At 43.5% G+C, this 20935-nt stretch overlaps 1 protein-coding gene across 4 annotated transcripts in view; it reads right to left on the bottom strand.

Annotated features, from left to right (window-relative positions):
* The window catches only part of ADGRB1 (adhesion G protein-coupled receptor B1), a 268497-nt gene that overhangs the window by 85647 nt on the left and 161915 nt on the right, over positions 1 to 20935 (bottom strand). For all 4 annotated transcript variants that reach the window (XM_074202856.1, XM_074202857.1, XM_074202858.1 and 1 more), the window contains exon 18: positions 7404 to 7545. In XM_074202856.1, coding sequence (XP_074058957.1) covers positions 7404 to 7545 — 142 coding nt within the window. The remainder of the gene's footprint in view (positions 1 to 7403; positions 7546 to 20935) is intronic.

Below are 20935 nucleotides of genomic sequence, written 5' to 3'. Positions count from 1 at the left end.
CCTCACCTCCTCAACTTAAACCTCAGTACTGCTCAGGGAGAAGAAGGGCTACCCAGGCCATGAGATAGGGAAATAAACCCAGGGAAGTGCCAATAATTTGCCTAAGGTCTGGGCTGAGGACTCAGTCTTCTCATAGTTGCTCATTAAGTACTTAATGTCTCCGTGGGGGCCAGGGCAGGTTTTTTGGCTTGAATTTTAGCTAATAGTTTCCTAGCTGCCTTGTGGGGGTGGGGCTGTATCAAACAAACCACTCCATAATCCTTTAAAAATAGGAGATTTTGTTCTCTGAAATTCTCATTTAATGTAGCACATTTTTTTCATAACTTTGAGAGAAGTGGGTTATCCTATATGGATCTATATATGGAAAATATACACATATACTTATTCAACATACATATGTATATTACTGTATACCCATTATAGAATATATCTATTTATTTTAACTAGCCTCTAACTGAAAATTTTGCATTTCCGTCAATTATTAATTTAATTTTTTTAATTAAAAATGTTGTTCTGATAAGGGGTCTGGATTGTTAGAGAGTCTATGTCGCAAAGAAGGTTAAGAATCCCTGAGCCCTTGATCACTCTCCTTTCTTTATTTCCTAGATGAGGATGCAAATCTAAAGAGATTTAGTGATGTGTTCATGGCTGACTCATTTGTCCACGATGGTGACAGGATTTGAACCTGGATGCCCTGGCTCAAGTCTTAGGCTCTTGTCTGTCCACTAGGTCCATGCCAGGACTGTCTCTCTAAAATCACCTGTGGAAGTCGTATCTAATTAGGAAAAGAGGCCAGGCCACCAGTGTAAGCGGGAGTCCAGACAGAGTTTGGCCTGCCTTAGTCTGTGGCGGCCTCTTTTCTTGTCAACCCCTGCTGGGTCCAGAGAATTGGGCCGGGCCACCTGCAGGCTCTGGCTGGCCCTACCTTTTCTCTGCTTCTTATTTTAGCCTTCGCATCTCTAGCAAACCCCCAACCTGCTCAGGCAAAAACCTGACTTGGAAGATCTGCTCCAATCCTGTTTCCCCAGAGAGAGGAGGTCACTGACTGGGCTGGATGAACCTGGGTTCCAATCCTAATTCTACCACTTAAAAGCTACGTAATCTTGGGCAAGCTGCTTCTCCCACTGGGCTGTTTTCCTTGTGTGCCCCATGAGAGCCGTGGGTTAGGTTAGGGTCTTTAACCTTCTTTGTGTGTGTGTGTGTCATGAAACCCTTTTACGGAGCCTCAGAAGCATGGGCTTAAATGCATGATGCAAAAGACAAAAGAAACACCTACACTGAAATACCATTTTTCAAAAAGTTTTTAAAAATTTTTACAGATCTCAGGTTAAAGAGTCTTATGTTAGAGCATGTCTGTCAAGTGGTCAGCCCCCGCCCCATGCTGGGGACACTACCACTCTCTGAATTCAACTCCCTTCCCCCCAGAATTTTTTTCCTGCTATTGTTGCTTAGTCGTTTTCAGTCCTATCCAACTCTTCATGACCCAATTTGAGGGTTTTTGGGCAAAGATACTGGAGCATTTTGCCATTTCCTTCACCAACTCATTTTACAGATGGAGAAACTAAGGCAAACAGAGTGAAGTGACTTGCCCAGGGTCAAAAAACTATCTGAGCCTGGATTTGAACTCAGTTCTTCCTAACCACAGATCTGTTACTCAATTCATTGTGCATCCTAGCTGCCCCATTCCAAATTCCCTCCCTCCCCTTTCCTTCTCGTTCTTTCCCTTCTTGATTGCACACTAGCAATGGGGGTACAAGCCTATACTGAAACAACTCACAAATAACAAGTGAACAATGCTCCCTCAAGGAACTTCCAAGAAGAGGGGCACTTGAGAAGTTCCCCCTCCTCAAACCCAAGTCAGTCATTGATTTGTGACAGTATGGGAGTCAGCCAGGTTTTAGCCTCTGCCTATTTCTTCTTGTTTCTTATGCCTTCCCTCCCACTGAATGCTAATAGCTAACATATATGCATATATGACATGAGTATATGTCTAAATATAATATCTACATGCCTATCTATTTATATATGTGTATGTACATTAGATGGTGCAGTAGATAGAGCATCAGACTTGGAGTCAGGAAGATGTGAGTTCAAATCTAGACTGAGACACTTAACATTTATAGCGGTGTGATCTTGGGCAAGTCACTTCACCCTGATTACTGCCTCACATCCAGGACCATCTCCAGTCATACTGATTCATATCTGGCCACTGGACCCAGATGGCTCCAGAGGAAAAAAGTAAGGCTGGCGACTTAGCACAGTCTACCCCTCCCCCCGCTCAAATCCAATTCCTGTGCTTGTCATGGCCTCACCTCCCTGATGTCATGGTCCTCTTCAAGAACAAAGGACAAGCATCCTCATATTATATATGTATGTATATATACATATATATATATACATAGTTATATATGTATGTATATATATGAAACTATATATATATATATATATATATATATATATATATATACATATATGACACTTGTGGTCTATACCCCTTTAAAGAACAGTAATTCTGTAAGGTATGTGCTGTTATTAATTCCATTTTCATTACAGATGAATGAAGTGACTCACTCATGGTCACAGAGTTGGAGAAGAGTCCAAGGCAGATTTCAAAGTTAGGGCTTCCTGTCTCCAGGTCTCATCATCAGTTATTGATGCGCCCAGCTGCTTAACTCTTCTTTAAAATCCAACACAATGCCATCTCTAGGAAACTTTCTCTGATCTTTTTCTCCATTCCCCTCATTCCCCTGCCCCCCCCAAAAAAAACCACTTCTTCCTCTGGCCTCATGTGGCAGTTTGTTTGCAGATCTTGAATGCATTTATCAGGTAACAAGATGAATTAAAGTTATCCGTGTTTTGTATCCTATAGCTCTGATAGACCTGAAGCTTCAAAGGAGGGTAAGCATTGAATATTATCTAAACCTCCTAACTTTGCCAAAGCTGAGCCCAGGGCTCTGCACCCAGGAAGTCTTTAATGCATTTTTGTTAGATTATACTTAATGGGAACTGTATCCAAAAAAAGACCTTCCAAAGCTGTCCTAAAGAAGCCAAGTCAATTTAAGGGGTTGGAGGTAGGGATGACATGCTTGACCATACATATTTATATAAGGATTATTTTTCCTTTTCCTTTTTTCAGTGGGTAGGGGAGATAGGAGAGGAGTTAAAAGAGAAAATAAATGCTTGCTAGTTGACAATTATGAAAAAATACAGTGCTCATTCCTCAACATCCCTGTACTATCTCAATTAGCAAAATAATTAGGGGAGAACCAATGGTCTCTGAGTCAGGGAGACTAGGTTTCTAGTTCCTGATGGTTCTAGTCCCAGGAAAGAATAATTTCCTTTCTTCTTCCCTCCAAAAGAATTGGAAGGATTATAGGAGATGGAAGGGAAGTACCTTGAAAAGCATAACAAGGCTCACATTCTCACATCAAGTCATAATCATTTCCCCAAGGCCAACAGGCAATTTACTCAAATACCAGATTGTGTTGCAGAGATCTGTTTCTTGGCAAGCCATCAACAAACTCTCTACTCCAGCATGTTATCACCTTTATTATCCTTCTTCCTATCTGACCTAAATCCCTTGTGTTGTTGGCAGAGGGGAGGAAAGCCCTGACCTGGGACTTGTAAGATCTGAGTTCAAAACCAGAGTCAGAGCTCTGACACATGCTTGTTGAATAACTTTATGATCCTTCTTTGAACCTTAGTTTCCCAGGTGGTTGGATATAATATTACTACTATCATGACCACTAATAAAATTAATATAATAATAATAATAATAATGGCATAATTATGACCTGAAAGTTGACTAAATACTTTGATTCTATGATTCTATGATATTCTAGTTCAACCTAGAGCAGAGAGAAATCTGCTCTGAAGTTTCCCTTCCCTAGTCTAAGAGCTAGGGTCAACTTGCATTGCAATGTAGTGGAAAGGACCCTGCCCTTGCAGTCTGATCAAGACTTCCTCTTCATCCTACAGCCTTCTCTCCCTGGAAGATCCTCCTGCCCTTGAGGCTACCTTCTCCTACTGTTGAACCCTCATTTTGAGGAAGTACCTAGACCAATCATGTTTATTCCTTATCTCTTTTCTAATTTGTAATACTGACTCTTTAGATTTGGTTACTATGACCCCTCAAACCCATTTCCACCCCACCTCACCTCTAAAAATGCCTGTCTTCCCTTATTAGAATATAGAATATAAATAAGCACATTGAGGTCAAATCCTGTCTTTTTTGTTTGTTTTTATTCTCAGATTTCAACATATTGTTTGGCATGGAATAAGTGCTTAATGAATACATTTTGCCTGAATGACTTATTAGTTGAGTTCACTTTCCCCACTTGGGGCCTAAGATTCCTTATTTCTAAAATCAAGGGTTTAAACTAGTTGGTTTGATCTCTTTTATTTCTAAAGGGATTTGGTTCTATGATTTCTAATTTGTCTCAGAGCCTTTAGAGAACACCGAAGAGAAGGACCAAAAGCTACTGTGGAATCCTGACCCTTCCCTTCCTGTGGTGACTGGAGATACTAAGCTGCCTCCTCCAGGTAGTCTTCTTGGATCAAATCTACTTAGTTGTCATCTGCCAGGGGGAATTTTCCTCAACTACTCACCTCAAGGCACTGCTGTCCAAGCATGTATTTTAAATATAGTTAATAAACATTTTCTGATTCTTCAGAATTCTTCAGGAATTCCATCACAGAGTCATTTAGTCCTACCCCATTTTGCAGAAGGAAAGTCAGAGGCCTCTTTGAGTTAACTGGATTTAATCTTATAGTGGCTTTCATATGAGCTAGATGCCATCTCCATGTAGAGGTCCCTATTTTCTCTTCAGACAGGGACTTCCTGAGGAAGTCTGTGTCTCTCTGTTCTCAAATTAGGACTCATTTCTCTTCTTCCCCAGCAATATCCTGGCTGATCATATTCTGCCTATTCGACTGCCTAGATGTTGAGAGATGAGGCCACGGGACTCTGACAATTTCTGGTCATGCTAGGTCCCCAAAATGTCCTAGATTCCCTAAGAAGGGGCTTGACTTGGTAGAACACTGGTGAGGAGTGGATTTGTGTGGGATAAATCTTGCCCCAGAGGACCCTGTCGTAGGAGAAGGGGGACTATGACAGAATGAAAAACAGTTCCTATCTTTAGGGCAACTTAAGGGTTGCTGAGAAACTGTTTGACAAAAGGGTTTATAAGGTAGGGAGGAGCAGCGTAGGGTGGGGTTGCTGGCTTGTCCTATCCTGGAGGAAAACCCGAACATGCCCCCAATGCATTGAGTTGTTTATTGGAGCCATCACTATGGGTAACAACGACAATAATAATAATCACTCACACACCAGAAAATCTAACAAGATATCTCCAGCCCTTCACTTTTGCTTTTCTTCCTGGCCCAGTTAATTCTATCGGTACCTGCTCTCCCTTTTTTTCACTACAGACCTGATTGACATGACTAAAGCAACTCTGCCCTAGTTCCCTAAGAACCCCGAAGCAGAATCCAAACACCCTTCTTCCGGTTAACAGAAACAACTGACTGGGCTCTTGGAAGCTCTAAAGCTCCCCCACTCCCTTCCAGGAGTGTATGGAGACTCAGCCTTACAGACAGCCAGAGCCTTAGGGGAGAAGGGGGAGGTGGGATGTTGTTCGAGGAACAACCATCCCCTCCCCCAATCACCATCGTCATCCCTCCTTCTCCTCTCAATCTCATACCCCCAAGGTTTGGGCCTCAGACATCCCTGTTAAACAGAGAAAAAGGGAAGTCTCGGTTCCTCTCCCCAGTCCCCAAGAGCTCTTCTATCGCTGCCATTCTAGATAAACCTAGTGTCCTAAGCCTCTTCAGGGCCCCCTCCCAGACCTTTAAACCCCCTCAGCTCCTTCCCCCAGTTTCTGGGCTTCTTCAGTTCTTTTTCTTGGGCCATTATACTCTTCCCTGTCTTCTGTTCCTCAAGATCTTTTCTCTTCCCCAGCAAATCTCTCAAATCCCTATACTTTCTCTCTGGTCTATGAAGTCCACATAGGCCACTCTAAACTCCTTACTTTTCTCTCTCTGATCCCCAGGTCATTTATCTTCCTCCCCAGCCCTCCCAGGCCCCATAATCCCTCCTAGGTTGTGGGCCCCTTTCTCTTCCCTTTCTTGGTCCCCACCCTCCCAGCTTCTGAACTCTTCCTCATCGTTCCCAATGCCCATGAGCTCCCAAGTTAGATGTTCAAGCTCCACATTCCCCTTTCTAGTCCCCCTCCCCCACAGCCTCACCTCTCTCCCAGATTCTGAGTCACTTATTCTCCCTTTAGTCCCTGGATACTTCGGAGCTTTCCCTCAGGCCCTCAGAGCCCAGATCAACTTCAGCCTGCCTAAGCAAAGCCTTTCCAAGATTTTTCAGAATCCTAAATTCCCTCTCCCAGGCTCTGCTTCCCATCGTGCCCCTTCCCATGCCTCAGACTTCACAGCTCCTGGGCTCCCCAGAATACTCGGTTCCCAGCTTCCTCTGCTCTATTCTCAGGTCTAAAGTCTAAGAAACACCAACTTTCTGACAGACCTGGCTAGCCAAAACTCTTGCTCTTTTCCCAACCCTCCCCTGAGATCTCAGCCCAGAAGTCCAGTGCCCTGGTTAAGATCCTCTGCCCGCTGTCATCCCTTGGACCATTCGACCCCTAGATTTCTTTGGATGAGGGAAGGAGACATCCAGGGAGAGAGATGGGAGGACCCCCAAAGCCCAGGAAAGGGAGGCGAGAGTGATGGAGCTGCCCAGGATTCAATGGAACTCAGTCTTCCTATGGGGTATCCCTAAGAACCAGACATCAGACAGCCCAGGACACCGATTTTCTTGCCTGACACCTCCTGCTCTCCCTCCCTTCCTTCCCTATTCCTGGTCCGAGCTGTGCAGTTATTGGAACATGCCGGTAAGTCACTTCTGACCGGAGCTGCCCAGCCCAGCCTCTGCTCTCCCTTCCTTGCTGGGCACCGGCCACTCACAGGGTCCTTGAACAAACCCCTGTTCCCCTCCCCCAGTTCCCTCCAGGTCTCTGGGTTCCCTGGTTCCAAGGCAGGGAGAGAGGCAGAAGCAGAGCCAGCAGCAGGCACCTGACGCCTTCTATCTATCGCTTTCAATGTCATTGGGGAAGCTTTCCCATCTTGGCTTTCTGTCTCTCTCTTCTTCCCCATCCCCCCAGCCCAACTCTCTCTCTCTCTCTCTCTCTCTCTCTCTCTCTCTCTCTCTCTCTCTCCCTCTCTCTCTCCCTCTCCCTCGGCCAGTTCAAGTCTGCAGGGACGGTATGCCTGTGTATCTCACAGCATCTCTCTCCTTCCCTGCCTCCCGTTGCCTGTCCTCCTCCTCCCTCTCTCCTCCTTCTTGCCCTCTCTCTCCCCCTTTCTCCCTCTTCCTTTCCCTCTCCCTGGGTCTCCCCAGGACTTACCCCGTCAGCGCTGAGCTGGGCTAAGATGGCGAAGGTGGACAGGCGGTCACAGAGGCAGCGGGTTCGGAAAGCATCGAGGGGCACCGTGCGGCAGCCTCGCCAGGACCAGGGGCCGAGCTGGGAGGAGGAGGAGGAGGAAGATCTGGAAGGGGTGGAGGTAGTGGTTGGGGTGGGGGGCCGGAGAGGCAGGCGGTGAAGGGGGGGCGGGCGGTGAAGTGGGGGGAGGAGGCCAAGCAGGAGGGAGGCAGAGAGAAAGAGAGAGAGAGAGAGAGAGAGAGAGAGAGAGAGAGAGAGAGAGAGAGACATACACACATGAAGGAGAGAAAACACAGCGTGAGAGGAGGCAGCAGCAGAGAAGGGAGGAATGAAATCATTAAGGGATCATTGGCCAGCACAATACAGCCAAAGGGACTTCGTCTGGCAGGCCGGCCGGCTGGCTGTCCGTCTGTCCTACAGCTTCTGTCTGTCCATGAGTCCGGCTAGCTAGCCATCTGTCAAAAAGCTCCCCCCACCCCAGCCTGGGCTGGCCCAGGCACCTCCTCACCTCTGCCCACAGCCCAGCACCCAGCCCCTAGGTGCCTGGTCTCCATCTCTCTGCTCCCCCCGAGGCCCCAGAGCTTCCTCCTTCTCCACCCTCCCCCCCACACCCACCCCCAGGCAGCAGGAGCCCTCTGAGCGAGAGCCCAGTAAGCCCAGGGAGAGAGGTGAGGAAAGGAAGGCAGGAGGGAATCACAATCAGAAGGGGGGGCCTGAGCAAGAGGGGAGCAATGAGAGATGGGAGGGGGAGACAGGGGGAAAAAGACAGACTGAGACAGAGATAGAGATAGAGACAGAGAGAGTTGCCTACCCAGCCAGCAGTGGGTAGAGATGCCAGGCGATTGCTGAAGTCTGGAGAGCAGCCAACCTTCAACCCCCACCACCACCACCAAAAAAAAAAAAACAACCCATACTCACTCACACAAATACACACACTCCTACGGGCCCAAGTCACCCACCAGCCTGGCCTGGTGGGGGAGGGGGAAAGCAAAGACTCCACAGGGGAAAACAAAGGGGGAAGGGAGAAGGGGACACAAGAGTGAGTGGATGAGTGTGAAAGAATGCACATCTGTACAAAACAGCAAGCATTTGAGAAAATGTGTGACACTGTGTAAGGTGAGTGGGCTGGGGAGGTATACGCACGTGTGAATATTTTTTTTTTTGGCTAAGTGTATATATGAGAATACATGTGACTGTATGAATCCCTGAGGGTGTGCTCTGTGTGAGAAGGCACTTGAGGATTGATGGTGTGAGAATGTTAGCTTGGATGTCTGTGTACATATAAGTCTTTAAGTAGAACTGTCTCAGTTTCCCCTTTAAAATTTCATGTCAAATAGAGGGGGGAGTGTTCGGGAAGAATACCCTTAAAAGTCTTGTGGAGAAGCGAGGAGAGGATGGTAGAGGGGTCTTGAGGAGGAAAACCTATTCTTATATGGCCAGGAGGAGGAAGAAGCTTCCTATGGCATTTGGAGTGGGAGCAGACGGGTCACAAATCATCAATCCAAAGGGAAAAAAACTCAAAGATCCTACAATCCAATAACTTCATCTTACATGTGAGCAAACTGAGGCCCCAAGAAAGGGAAAGGACTTGTCCAGGAACTCAGTTACTGATCTAACAGAGCCAAGATTTAGCTCTAGATCTTTGGGTTCTGCTGTATGCGCTGAAGAGGCGACCTACTCCAGTCTCTTTGCCAAAAAAACCCCAGCTGGGGTCAGGAAGAGTCAGAAACAACTGAAATGACTCAACAACAACCACTTTTGGACTCTAAATCCACTGTTCTTTCCAATACAGTGTGCTAACTATGTCATGCTCCCTCCTCCAGGAAGTCTGCCATGACTGCCTCTAGTTTAATCTCTTACAAATGCAGATTGAGGACTAGAGATCACAGGATCATTGATTGATAGCTGGCAGGTATAGTCCAAGTCATCTAGTCCAACGCCACCATTTTATAGATAAGGAAACCAAGACCCAGAGTCTTATAGACATACATACATGTGTGTGTATATATGTGTGTGTGTGTGTGTGTGTGTGTGTGTGTGTGTGTGTTTTATATATATGAACTGTGGTTCATCCATAGTCATATAACCAGTTAATATCAGAGGTAAGATTTGAACCCAAGTCCTTTGACTAGATTCAAGCTTGTTCCACTGTACTAGTTTACTTTCTGGCAACCAATGAGTGGACAAATCTTTCTTGGCAGAATCCAATGTGAAGCTGTTCCTCAGCTCTTTCATGTCTGAGGTTCCCATCTCCCCAGCAGCTCCAGGAGTTCTCCTCACCTCTGCTCCCAGGTTCAAGAACTCCTTGACTATATCAATGACCCATATAGAAAAAAATCATGGTGCTGGAAACTGAGGGTGGCTGAATGGTCAGACAGCCTTTTCATCCTCATACCACTAGTTTTTTACCAGAGTCCTTTTCTCATTCATTCTCCCATGAGTCTCATGGCGGGATCAGGAGGCCTCCCTAGGTAGTTGATCTTGGACAAATTACTTCTCTGAATCTTCCCTGTTAAACAGGGATGACAGTTCTGTACTGTCACCCCATGGGACTGTTTGGCAGAGGTTTGTAAGCTGGAGTTGAAATGGGTTCTGTTACTATGATTGTGAGGAAACAGTGAAATGAGCTGCCCAAGGTCACAAAGCATTTTAGTGAAGAAGCTGGGATGAGAAACTAGACTGCTCAACCTTATCCCACTCCCCAACCCCCACCTGCCGGCCAAGTCAGGATATACCATACTGCCTCCCCAGCAAGGACTCAGTCAACATCAACCAAGGCTATTGGTTAACTAATTCCCTGGGGGTCTTGGAAAAGAAAATTGATTCTCTATCCATATGTTTTTGGTGAAACTGGATGAGGAGCCTGGAGATAGTTAAAAGGATTTTGCATGGTTCCTTCTAATTTTTGCATCCTGTAGCCAACCACCTTAGGTTCAAAAAATAAAATAAATTTTAAAAACAACAATTCACATCCTATACACAATACTTAGCTTTGAATTTGGAGTCAGGAGAAATTAAGTTGAATGCTGGGTCTGACATTCACGAACTATGTGACCTCTGGTAAACTAATCCTCTCTCTCTCTCATCAAACCTATGATTTTATTGGTATAGGAACTCCTGGTGAGGAAACACCCTCCACCAATGCAGATTTGCATCTACTCTGCAACTTGGAATCTTGGGGAGCTGCTGAGGTGCTAAGAGGCTACATCATTTTTCCAGTGTCATCGCAATGTGTGTTGAAGGGGAGAGGTGATGGCTTGAATCCAAGACCTTCTAATTCTTAAACCACTACTCTATCCACTTTACCCCATCATCTCTAGAAACTGAGGTTAACTAAAATTTATCTTACATGTTTGCTGTGAGGAAATTCTTTGAATAAAGAAAAAGTCACAAGATGAAAATGGGCTATTATTATCATTGTTGCTATTATTGTTACTATTAAAGGTTACAAAGTATGAGTTCATCCAGAATCTCATTTGATCCTCACAAAAGTCTTATGAGATAGTCACTAATCATGTCCATTTTAAAGATGAGGAAAATGAGGTTCAGAGGAGAAAAAAGTGATTATTCAAGTGACTGCATTAGTCAGTGATAGGATTAAAATTTGAACCTAGATTATCTAATGCCCTACCTAAGGCTACTCCTGCTGTGCAGTGCCAAGGTTTCTCACTTTGATGACACTACTTTCCTTGACTTGAGGTCAGTCTTCTCAAAAGGGAAGACATGTCCTGTCCTGGTGAGTGTGTGCTGAACATTAATCTGTCACAGGCTGAACTAGAACATTCTTGTCATATTTTCACACCAACCAAGGAGGTTAAAAGATTATATTCAGCAGCACTGAACATGGGGATCCTCAGGGAGCCAGGCAAATACAAAAATATGGATCTTGCCCTCAAGAATACCCACTTATCCACAATATAGCAAAGAGGGAGACATGGCCTCTGCCTTGAGATTCCATTGCTAAGCAAGTTATTTCTGAGCCTCAGGTTTCCTGAGGAGTTTGAGATCATTTAACTGAGTAGGGTTAAACTAAAAAGTTGCCTTGATTTCTACCTTTTCTTGAGGTCTAGGGAAATGATAAAGAAAGATCTTGCTTCTTTGAACAAACATTAGGATATTACCTAGCAATATCAAAACCTGAAATTTAAGATTTGCCTAGAATAAACTAATATAGAAAAACCTTAATAAATCAAAATTAAGAATTAAAAAAAATAAAATTTGGAGTAGATCATTTCAAGTGTCCTTCCCAATTCTTACATTCTATGAGCTCAAGAACATTCTAACTCTAACATTCTCAATTGCATCTTTTAAGGCCCATTGTGAAATGGATTATATATATATATATATATATATATATATATATGTATACAAAATGATTCTTAAAAATGCAGGCCAGTCCCCTTTAATGTCAACTCCTTCCCTCCATTGCTCATTTTATTCTGTGTGCATTTTGTTTGTATATCTGTTGGCTATTTGCTTGTTGTTTCCCTCCTTAGAGTATGATTTCCACCTCTAGATCAAGGATGGCTTTTGCCTTTCTTTTTTGCAAATGCTTATTAATTTGGATTGGACTGCCTCAGTAGGGAGTGAATTCTTGTTTCAATGGAGATTTTTAACCTAAGACTATCAAAGTGACTTGTGGAGTATATTATAGTGGGTCATTTGAGTTAGCCTAGAAAGGTCATTGAGATTCCTTCCAACTCTAAGATCCTATAATTCTGTGAATTCTCATACTTCATAACTTTAAGGAATTCTAGAAATTTTAGTTATTGTTCTATCTACTCTGACATACATTCTAAGGACTTGTCCAGCCCTATTATGCTATGTTCTGTTCTAAGGCTCCCTCCAGATCCTAGGTTCTAGGATTCTAGGTTTTCAAGCCAGATACCAGGCTATGATTTGCAACTTGTTTTTTTTTTTTCTCCTGAGAAGCAGGGGCTCCGTGGTCAAAGGGGGGGAAATAGCTTGCTCTTCAGATGGAAATGCTTCCCTTGGCCGTGAGTGGCTCTCGGCCCGGTGCTAATTATGTTATCAGCCTCCACAGAAGGTGGTGGTGGGAGAGTGGCCAGGCCCAGCTCTCTCCACTGGGTTGGCATAGAATCTGGCAAAAGGGAGCAGCAGTGAGGCCCTCCTGGGGCTGGGGCCTGGGAGAGCCTGGGTCTGATCTCTTATGATTCTTACTCTAAAATAGCAAGAATTCTAGATTCTAATTCGATATTATAGAATTAGATTATAGTTTGTCTTTTGCTGTTGTTGAGTCATTTTAGTCATATCAGATTCTTTTTGACTCCATTTTTATGGCAAAGTTAATAGAGTAGTTTGCATTTCTCCACCTCATTTTATAGATGAGGAAACTGAAATAATTAGGGTTAAGTAACTTGCCCAGGTCACACAGCTAGTAAGTGTGGCCAAATAGGAACTTGGGTCTTTCTGACTTCAGACCTGGTTCCTAATCCCGTACACCACCAACCTCCCTTTCACTATAGTTAGGGTCCCTTATTTGTTAACTAGTCCAACTTTTCTCATCTGAAATACTAGGAAGTTGAAGAACAGAGAATAAACTACCCTGCCCAGAGTCATGAATTTAGTCAAGAAAAAATGCAAAACAAGAACCTAGATCTCACAACTTCCTTGTCTGCTCCATCACACAGACACTAGTTCAGGAGTAAATGGAAATGGTTATTAATTTCCCATGTAATCTTACATGTCAAAAGAAGTACCTAGGCTTAGCTGTAACTTGCTAGCTACAAGTCCTAAGTTAAGGTAACACAGAAGGGGAACATGGGTCAGAGGACCTGGGCATCACGTTAGAAAGAAAGAAACATGTCACTAGCTCCTTCAACTGGTCATCACATGGGAAGATTGTGTGTGTGACCTACTGTGTGACCCCAGTAAGTACTCAGAGCCAAGTGCATAAATCACAGGAAAGAAGATTTAAGACACAGTGTCTAGCTCATTGAATCTGAGAATTTACCTTTCTTTTAAAATAGGATTTCCTAACCTGGGGCCTACAAATCTGGCCTTTTTTTTTAAAATGACATTTTGATTATTAGATTTCAATAGCATTGATTTTCTTTGTAATTCTCTGTGATTTTTAAGTTTTTGCCTTTTTTTTTTTAATGCACAAGCTCGTGGGCAGGTTAAGAACTGCTACTCCCAGGTAGATTCATTGTATTGGGAAATTCTTCCCAAAGTTTGACTTAAAGGTTTCTTGCTGTTGAATTAAGCTGTTTCCCCCAAATTCTCCCCTATCTTCCCCACCCGGACCCTTATCATTTCATCATAGTATTCTATTAAGACACTTAGATTATTTTTTTTTAGGTTTTTGCAAGTGGCTTGCCCAAGGTCACACAGCTAGGTCATTATTAAGTGTCTGAGACCGGATTTGAACCCAGGTACTCCTGACTCCAGGGCAGGTGCTTTATCCACTGCGCCAGCTAGCCTCCCCAACACTTAGATTTTTTAAAAATTCAATTCCCTAATTTTACATATGGGGAAAATGAGACCCAGGGAGACCAAGGGATTTGCTCCAAGGATTTTAGCTAGTGAATATCCAGGTTTCCTGATTTTAATTCCAATGTCTTCTATATTTCACAACCGCACAGAAGATGTTGTGAAAGGTTGCTCCCTCCCTGTTTTTCTAATCCCTTCTCCTGGGCTCTAGGAGAGGGTTAGGTGACCCTGCCAAGAGTCTGCTCTGTCCTAGGTTACACCTGCCTGAAATAACTAGATCAGGGAGCTGAGTGCCCTTCCTCCTGCATTCTAGTTCTGATGAATGTGGGTCAGTGACTTTTCTGTTTCCCCTCCCCTCTTCCACCTCCTCTCACCTCACCTCACCCAGAACGGAGCTCTGGGGAAGGTACTCTGTCAGCTCCCAATCTCAGGAAATCCAGGGATCCTTTTTCTCTAGGCTAGCACAAGGCAATGGTGAGAAGAATACACTTTTGAGTCACAGAACGCTGAAGCAAGAAGGGATGTCAAAGACCAGTCTCTTCCTGAACCAGACCTCCCTTCTCTGCACCCCGCTCCCCAGACATCTAGACAACACACCCTACAGGAGATCAGCCTTGAAGGATTCTAGTGGGAGGAAAAAGTGGTGGCAATGCAAGGTAGCCCACTTCACTTCCAGACAGTTTCAATTCCTAACAAGTTTTTTTTTTCCTTATGCTAAACCTAAATTTGTCTCTTGGCAGATTCTACTGGCTGCTCTGAGGACAGAACAGACCCAAAGCCTCTTCTCCAGGAAAGTCTTTCAAATACAAATATCCCATCTTCCTCTAGTGTCTTCTTCTAGGTAGACACCCTCAGGGCCTTCTGCTAATTTGCATCTAGTATAAACTTGAGGCTCTTCCCCAGAGTTATTCTCCTCTGGAGATGCACTAGAGCTATTCATCTGAAAAATCCCAGGATGATCCATTTACAGATGGAAAGGATAGAGCGAGGGTGGGGAACCTATCTAGTCCAATTTCCTAACTGTACCAATAAATAGCCACACCCACATAGCCTTTACTTCCCTCCACAGAGGTGGAATGATCTATACTTGGGGAAAAGTGATCAAAATCTCTCTGGAAAAAATAAAATATGTTAGTCCATCCTCTTTTACCCTAACAGAGTGAACAAGATGACATTTATAATTACATTCATTTAAAATTATTTTTTTCAAGTAAACAATAAAGGAAGTGTTGAGGAGGTTGGATTTTGGCTATTTTTTCCTACCCATGTGAGCAAGTACTTTCCACTCTTTGGGCCTCAGTTTCTTCTGATGTTAAAAGAGGGATTTGGTCTTTACTCTAAACACTAAATTCCTGTGCTACCCCACCTCCATGTTTCTTTAATCAAAAGGCAGTTCAAAGACCTTCCTCATTTTGTAGCCTTCAGAGGCTGCCATCTCCCCAGCCTGCTCAAATCATTCCAGAACTTGGCGCCCTTTCAATAGCTCTCTGCGCAGTCTGCAACATAATCCTGTGGCGCTGCTTGGTACATTGCTCTATATGTCTTCTATACGTGTATGTTGCCTGCGAGGATGTATGGTTGCATTCTCTCATTCCCTGCAGATCTTCCCTGAGGCAAGACCAAGTCTCTCCCTCAAAAGAGGGTCTCTTTGAGTCTCTACCTTCCCATGAGGGGGATCCCTAAGGAAAGGAATTGTTTCTCCCCTGAGATGAATGCCTCAGAGAACAGAGGCTCATCTTTTTTCCTTCCTTTCCACACTGTCCTCTCTTTAATCCTCTCCTTTCTGATAAGCTGGGACCTGACTCTGTTGCTAGATCATGCTGGGGAGAGATCAATAATTGATCAATAGATGCTCAGCTGTCACTTGATTAATCCTCCCCTGAAATGGACAGTCATTGATTGGGAAACCCAGGGTGATACCAATATGTCCCTGAGGGAACAGGAAAGATGTTGTTCCTGGGAAATTATCCAATGGACTCAGGGTGCTAAGCCCTAGACAAATCGTTAGGGGACTCTAAGTATTAGGTGAGCTGGGTCAACATAATAAGTATCCATCCTATTAGAACTAACTTTCCAAAACATTACACTGATTCATTAAAAAAAAATCTCCAAGTTTTTTAAATGAACCAAATTCTTTACATGGAATTGGTAGTGGGGAGTGGAGGAGGAGGGAGATAAAGTTTAATGGAATTGGTTCATCACTTCCCATGTCAGCAACATTTAATGGTTGCCCATTGCCTAAGTGAAAGTCCAAATTACTCATCTTGCTTCTCAAGGTCCTCCCCAATCACTCCCCAGATCAAGAACCCAAAGCATACCACTCCTCATCTCTGCAATCTTTGGTGGCTCCCTGTTGTTTACATGAAGTCAAGGTCCTCCACAATCTATACTCTACCTCTACCCAGTTCTCAAACCTTCTTATTCCTTTATCTGTTCAAAACTAATCAATCTAGATAGGCTTTCACTATCTCCCACATGAACTAATCAATCTAGATAGGCTTTCACTATCTCCCACATGTATGGTTGATCCATGATTGGAGAAGTTGAACTGAGGACCCTCTGAAATTCCTCCAAGATATGTGATTCTATGGTTCTAATATTTTAAGGTTCTCATTCTCTCCTTCAGACTAAATACTCCCACTTCCTTTATTTGATCCTCAACTGGTTTCCAGTTCCCTCTCAACCCGCCGACCCTCACCAGACCATAAAATTACAAATTTACAGTTATAAGTATAGATTTTGAGATTATTATTAGTAATTCTTGCTCTAGATTTCATCTCCAAAGTCAGCTCTTCATATTGTTTCATGTCAGAGATAGCAAAAACCTCTCTAGTTAGTTCTGAATAGGAATTGAAGTAAGAAATTTGAGAATTAAGGTAGGTAGAGTATATATAATCTAGTCTAATTGCCTCATTTTTTATCAAAAAAGGAAACTGAAGTACTGATGCTTTCAATCAATCAATAACCTTTTATTAAGCACTACCTATGGGCTATGCACTATGTTAAGAGCTGGAGATACAAAGAAAGAAAGGGAAAAGCAGTCCCTGCCCTCAAGGAATTCACAGTCTGATTGCTATGATAACATGAAAACAACTGCATTATGTAGTTGTTTTCATGTTACCATAGCAAAGGAGGAAAGACATTAGAATTAAGAGGGATTACAAAACATTTCCTATAGAAGGGATTTTGCCCCAGGTTATCACAAGTAATAAATGACAGAGTCAGAATTTGAACTCAGGACCTTAAAATCCAAGGCCAATGCCTGATATATCATGCTGCCTCTCTATTCTAAGATCCTAAGATGCCTGGATTCCATGCTTCTGAGATTCTTAGGTTTATAGATTCTAAGATTCCACTGTCATGTTCTATTCTCGCACCTATTATTCCTGTGTATGAGTCCTTTTTTTGGCTAATTCCATGGTGAGGATGGAGGAACAAAATGTTAAGGATGAAGAGTGGAAACTGAGGTCAGGGCATATGTCTACCTTTATCTGTCTCTTGTAAAATGGAACCCCATACAAAACCAGACATAGGAGACTGAATACAGTCTGTAGTAACCTGTTGATGGATTGGGCATCCTAACTTGTGTGTCTTTTTCCTACTCTTGAGGGAGTGAGAGGAGAGCAGCTGGGGATTGAGCCCCTGGTCCCTTGGGCCATCAAGTAATGGGCCATTTGGCTCCAGGGATAACATCCCTATCCAAAGGCCAGGGACAGTGGGCAGATACAGGGCTAGTCTGTGTTATGACTGGAACCAAGCCAGTGCAAGACTAATCCCCAGGGGGAGGCTGGGAGGCACAGCCAGGAATAGCAGTTTGATGGGCAATAAATTCTGGCCCTTCTCTTGTTGCAATGAGATGCCAATCACACCTTCCCAGTGGCCATCTTTCCCAACACTGACTCCAGACCTCCCTCATTTGCCCCCTCTTCCTCAATTGCCCCCCGCCCAAGCTTCCAGACACTGGCACTAAGAAGTCACCAAGCCTCAGGAGCCTGAGACTTACTCTACTACTCCTCCAGCCTGGCATCTGAGAGGAGAGGCGCCAGTGGATCCTTTGGGAAAAGAGATGGGTAAAGGAAGGTCGAATTGATAGAAAGGTCACAAGTTTTCCTGCCTTTGGCCAGAGAAGCCACTAACCCACTCTGTCTTCCTCTCTACCCACCACTGCCACTCTAGACACACAAACACAACAAATACATACAACATGTGAAAACATAATAGAATAGGGGAGCAAGGAAGAGCAGAAATAGAAATGCTGACTTTGGAGTTCACTTAAGATTTGTTTGGTTTGGGAACGAAACAGAAAGCACTGGCTCTGGGAGATCATTAGATTGAATAAAGATTTACAGAATGTTTGTCTTAGGGATCAGGGCTCAATCTAGGCTCAGGTTTGGGAGTCCTTGTGGTTGAAGGCTCAGTCTGTAATCTGGACAAGTGCTCAATGGAGGACCAAGGTCAGAGCTCAGTCTAGCACGGGGAAATAGTGTTTATCTCTAGGTTAGCTGTCCCATATGGATGAAAATTTACTGAAATCATGGGTAGGAGTCTAGTTCACCTGCCAGGGATTTAAGAGGGCTGCCGCAGCCCACTCATTTTGGTCCTGTGGGCTCCTGAGCTGTGGGTGACAGTTCTGTCGGAAGACACTGAGTCATCTCCCTGGAATCCAACCATTTTCCAGGAGGGGAGGTTGGAAGTGTAGCCAGAATTATTCCCTCTCTTGCTATATCCCTTTCAATTATATAGCTAAATAACTGCTAAATGTTGGTGAGGGAAAAGAAGTCCTCATGTATCCCCTGTTCTGTCCCTATAATGGACTGTGTCATTAGAACATGTACTACTCATCCTGAAAACAAACTAGGAAACAGAACTGGATGTTTGTGTTTCACTTCAATCTTGGTACTGCTAAGACTGGCTATGTGACCTTGGGAAAGTCTTTTTTTTTCTTTTTCTTTTTTAGGTTTTTGCAAGGCAAATGGGGTTAAGTGGATTACCCAAGGCCACACAGCTAAGTAATTATTAAGTGTCTGAGACCAGATTTGAACCCAGGTACTCCTGACTCCAGGGCCGGTGCTTTATCCACTGTGCCACCTAGCCACCCCCATGCGCCACCTAGCCACCCCCGGGAAAGTCTTTTCCCTTCTGGGTCCCTACTTCATCATCTGTAAATGAAAGGGTTGGATTTGAACATTTCAAAAGATCTTTTCCATATCTACTGCTGCTGTCCTATGTTTCTACATCTCCATGCTCCAATATCTCTATGTTCTAATATTCTATAGTCTATATTTTAAGGTCCAGCATTCCATGTTCTAAGGTTCCTTCTAGTTCTGACATTCTAGAATTCCAGGGAGTCAGCAGTCACTAAACAGCCTCTGTGAGCCTCACCTTACCTCCCATGTTTCCTTGTTCCCTCTTCTTTCGGAAAAGTGGAATTTATTTAAATCTGTTCATTGTTCATTCACATATTCATTTATGCAACAAATACTTCTTCTGTAACCTGTATTTGGTACTGTAATGTCTGAAAAACCAAGTAAAACACAGCTTCTGCTCACTCTTTAAGTCTTTCAGGGGAGATGAGACAGATACTCAGCTAAGTAAAGTATGAGCCAGAAGTCAATAAATGCACAAGAATTATGCACTATGATATAGGACTTCTAAGGAGAAAGACATTGTGTCAGTGTTAGTCTGAGTGATCAAGAAAGACCTCATGAAGAAGGTAGTATTGGAGTTCATCTTTAAAGAATTAGTAGGAATTGGATAAGGATAATTGAATAAAATGGCTATTTCTTGTATAAGAGATAATGCGAATAAAGGCAAGGAAATTTCCACCATCATCATCATAACCACCACCACCAACACCACCACCATTGCTATTACTACCACAATCACCCCCATCATCTCCAAGCCTAATACATCTCTACCCCCATCTACCCTATCATAGATTCAATGATCACCATTTACATACCGAGATTTATCACCATTCCCAACATAATCACCCCCACTAGCAGAACCATCTCCATCACTACTATCAGTATAATCCTGCCCATTAACATCATCCAGCCACTAGCATAACCCATCACTACCACCAATATAAACCCTCTAGTCAACACCACACTACTACTAGCATAACTGTCCCCATCAACACCATCATTACTTCCAAAATAACCATTGCCATTACTACCGCTAATATAACCACCCCTTATCAACATCATCACTACCATTAGCATACTGTCATAACTATCAGTACCATCAGACTCCTGTTACTGAATATGAACAATTATTATTATTACGAACAGCAAAACTGTCTCTATCTCTACCATCACTGACACCAGCATGAGCAATTCCATTACCATAGTCCTTCTTACTAACATAAGCATCCTTCTCACTATCATCACTATCACTAGCATAATCCTCTTCACTGAAACCCCCACTCCCATGACCCACATCCCTAGCACACACAATCCCTAAGAATGATTTAAAATGTCATTTCATTTCCCTGCCTCTTGCTTCTAAGAAAAATTGCCCATTGATTAAGACAGGCATGCCCTTCTTGGGACAGCTGACACTGTGTTTTTGAATATCTACTCTGAGAAAGTTCTTACTTGTATCTAACTTGATTCTCTTCCTTCTATAGCCAATGCTTGCTCCTGCCTGTTCTGTCCTCTCGAGATGGAGAACAGCTGGTCACCACCCTCCCAGAATCCATAGACTTGAAAACCACTATTATCGCCTGGGGAGTCAGAGTTTTGATTAAGACTTGTTCTCCTAAGGGAGATGGGTAATTAAGTGTCATTGGCACAGGGAGCTTTGAGCTCAGTTTTGCAAAGGAGGGACAAAAACACCCTCACTTTCTCATCTATCTAAATATGTTGCTTCCTTCAGTTACATCATCCCAACAACCCTGAACACATTGCCTTTTCCAAATTTTTTCACAAAGATATGCAATGGTGTACAAGTCTCTTCCCTGAAGTTCTCACTCTAAGTTACTTTGTACTTACAAAGGTCATAGAATCACATAACCATTTAACTTTAAATTCCTCAAGCTT

This window comes from Macrotis lagotis, chromosome X, assembly GCF_037893015.1.
Source record: "Macrotis lagotis isolate mMagLag1 chromosome X, bilby.v1.9.chrom.fasta, whole genome shotgun sequence".
Taxonomy (NCBI): Eukaryota; Metazoa; Chordata; class Mammalia; order Peramelemorphia; family Peramelidae; genus Macrotis; species Macrotis lagotis.
The sequence above is the reverse complement of the archived record's forward strand: the minus strand, read 5'-3'. Positions and strand labels throughout refer to the sequence as shown.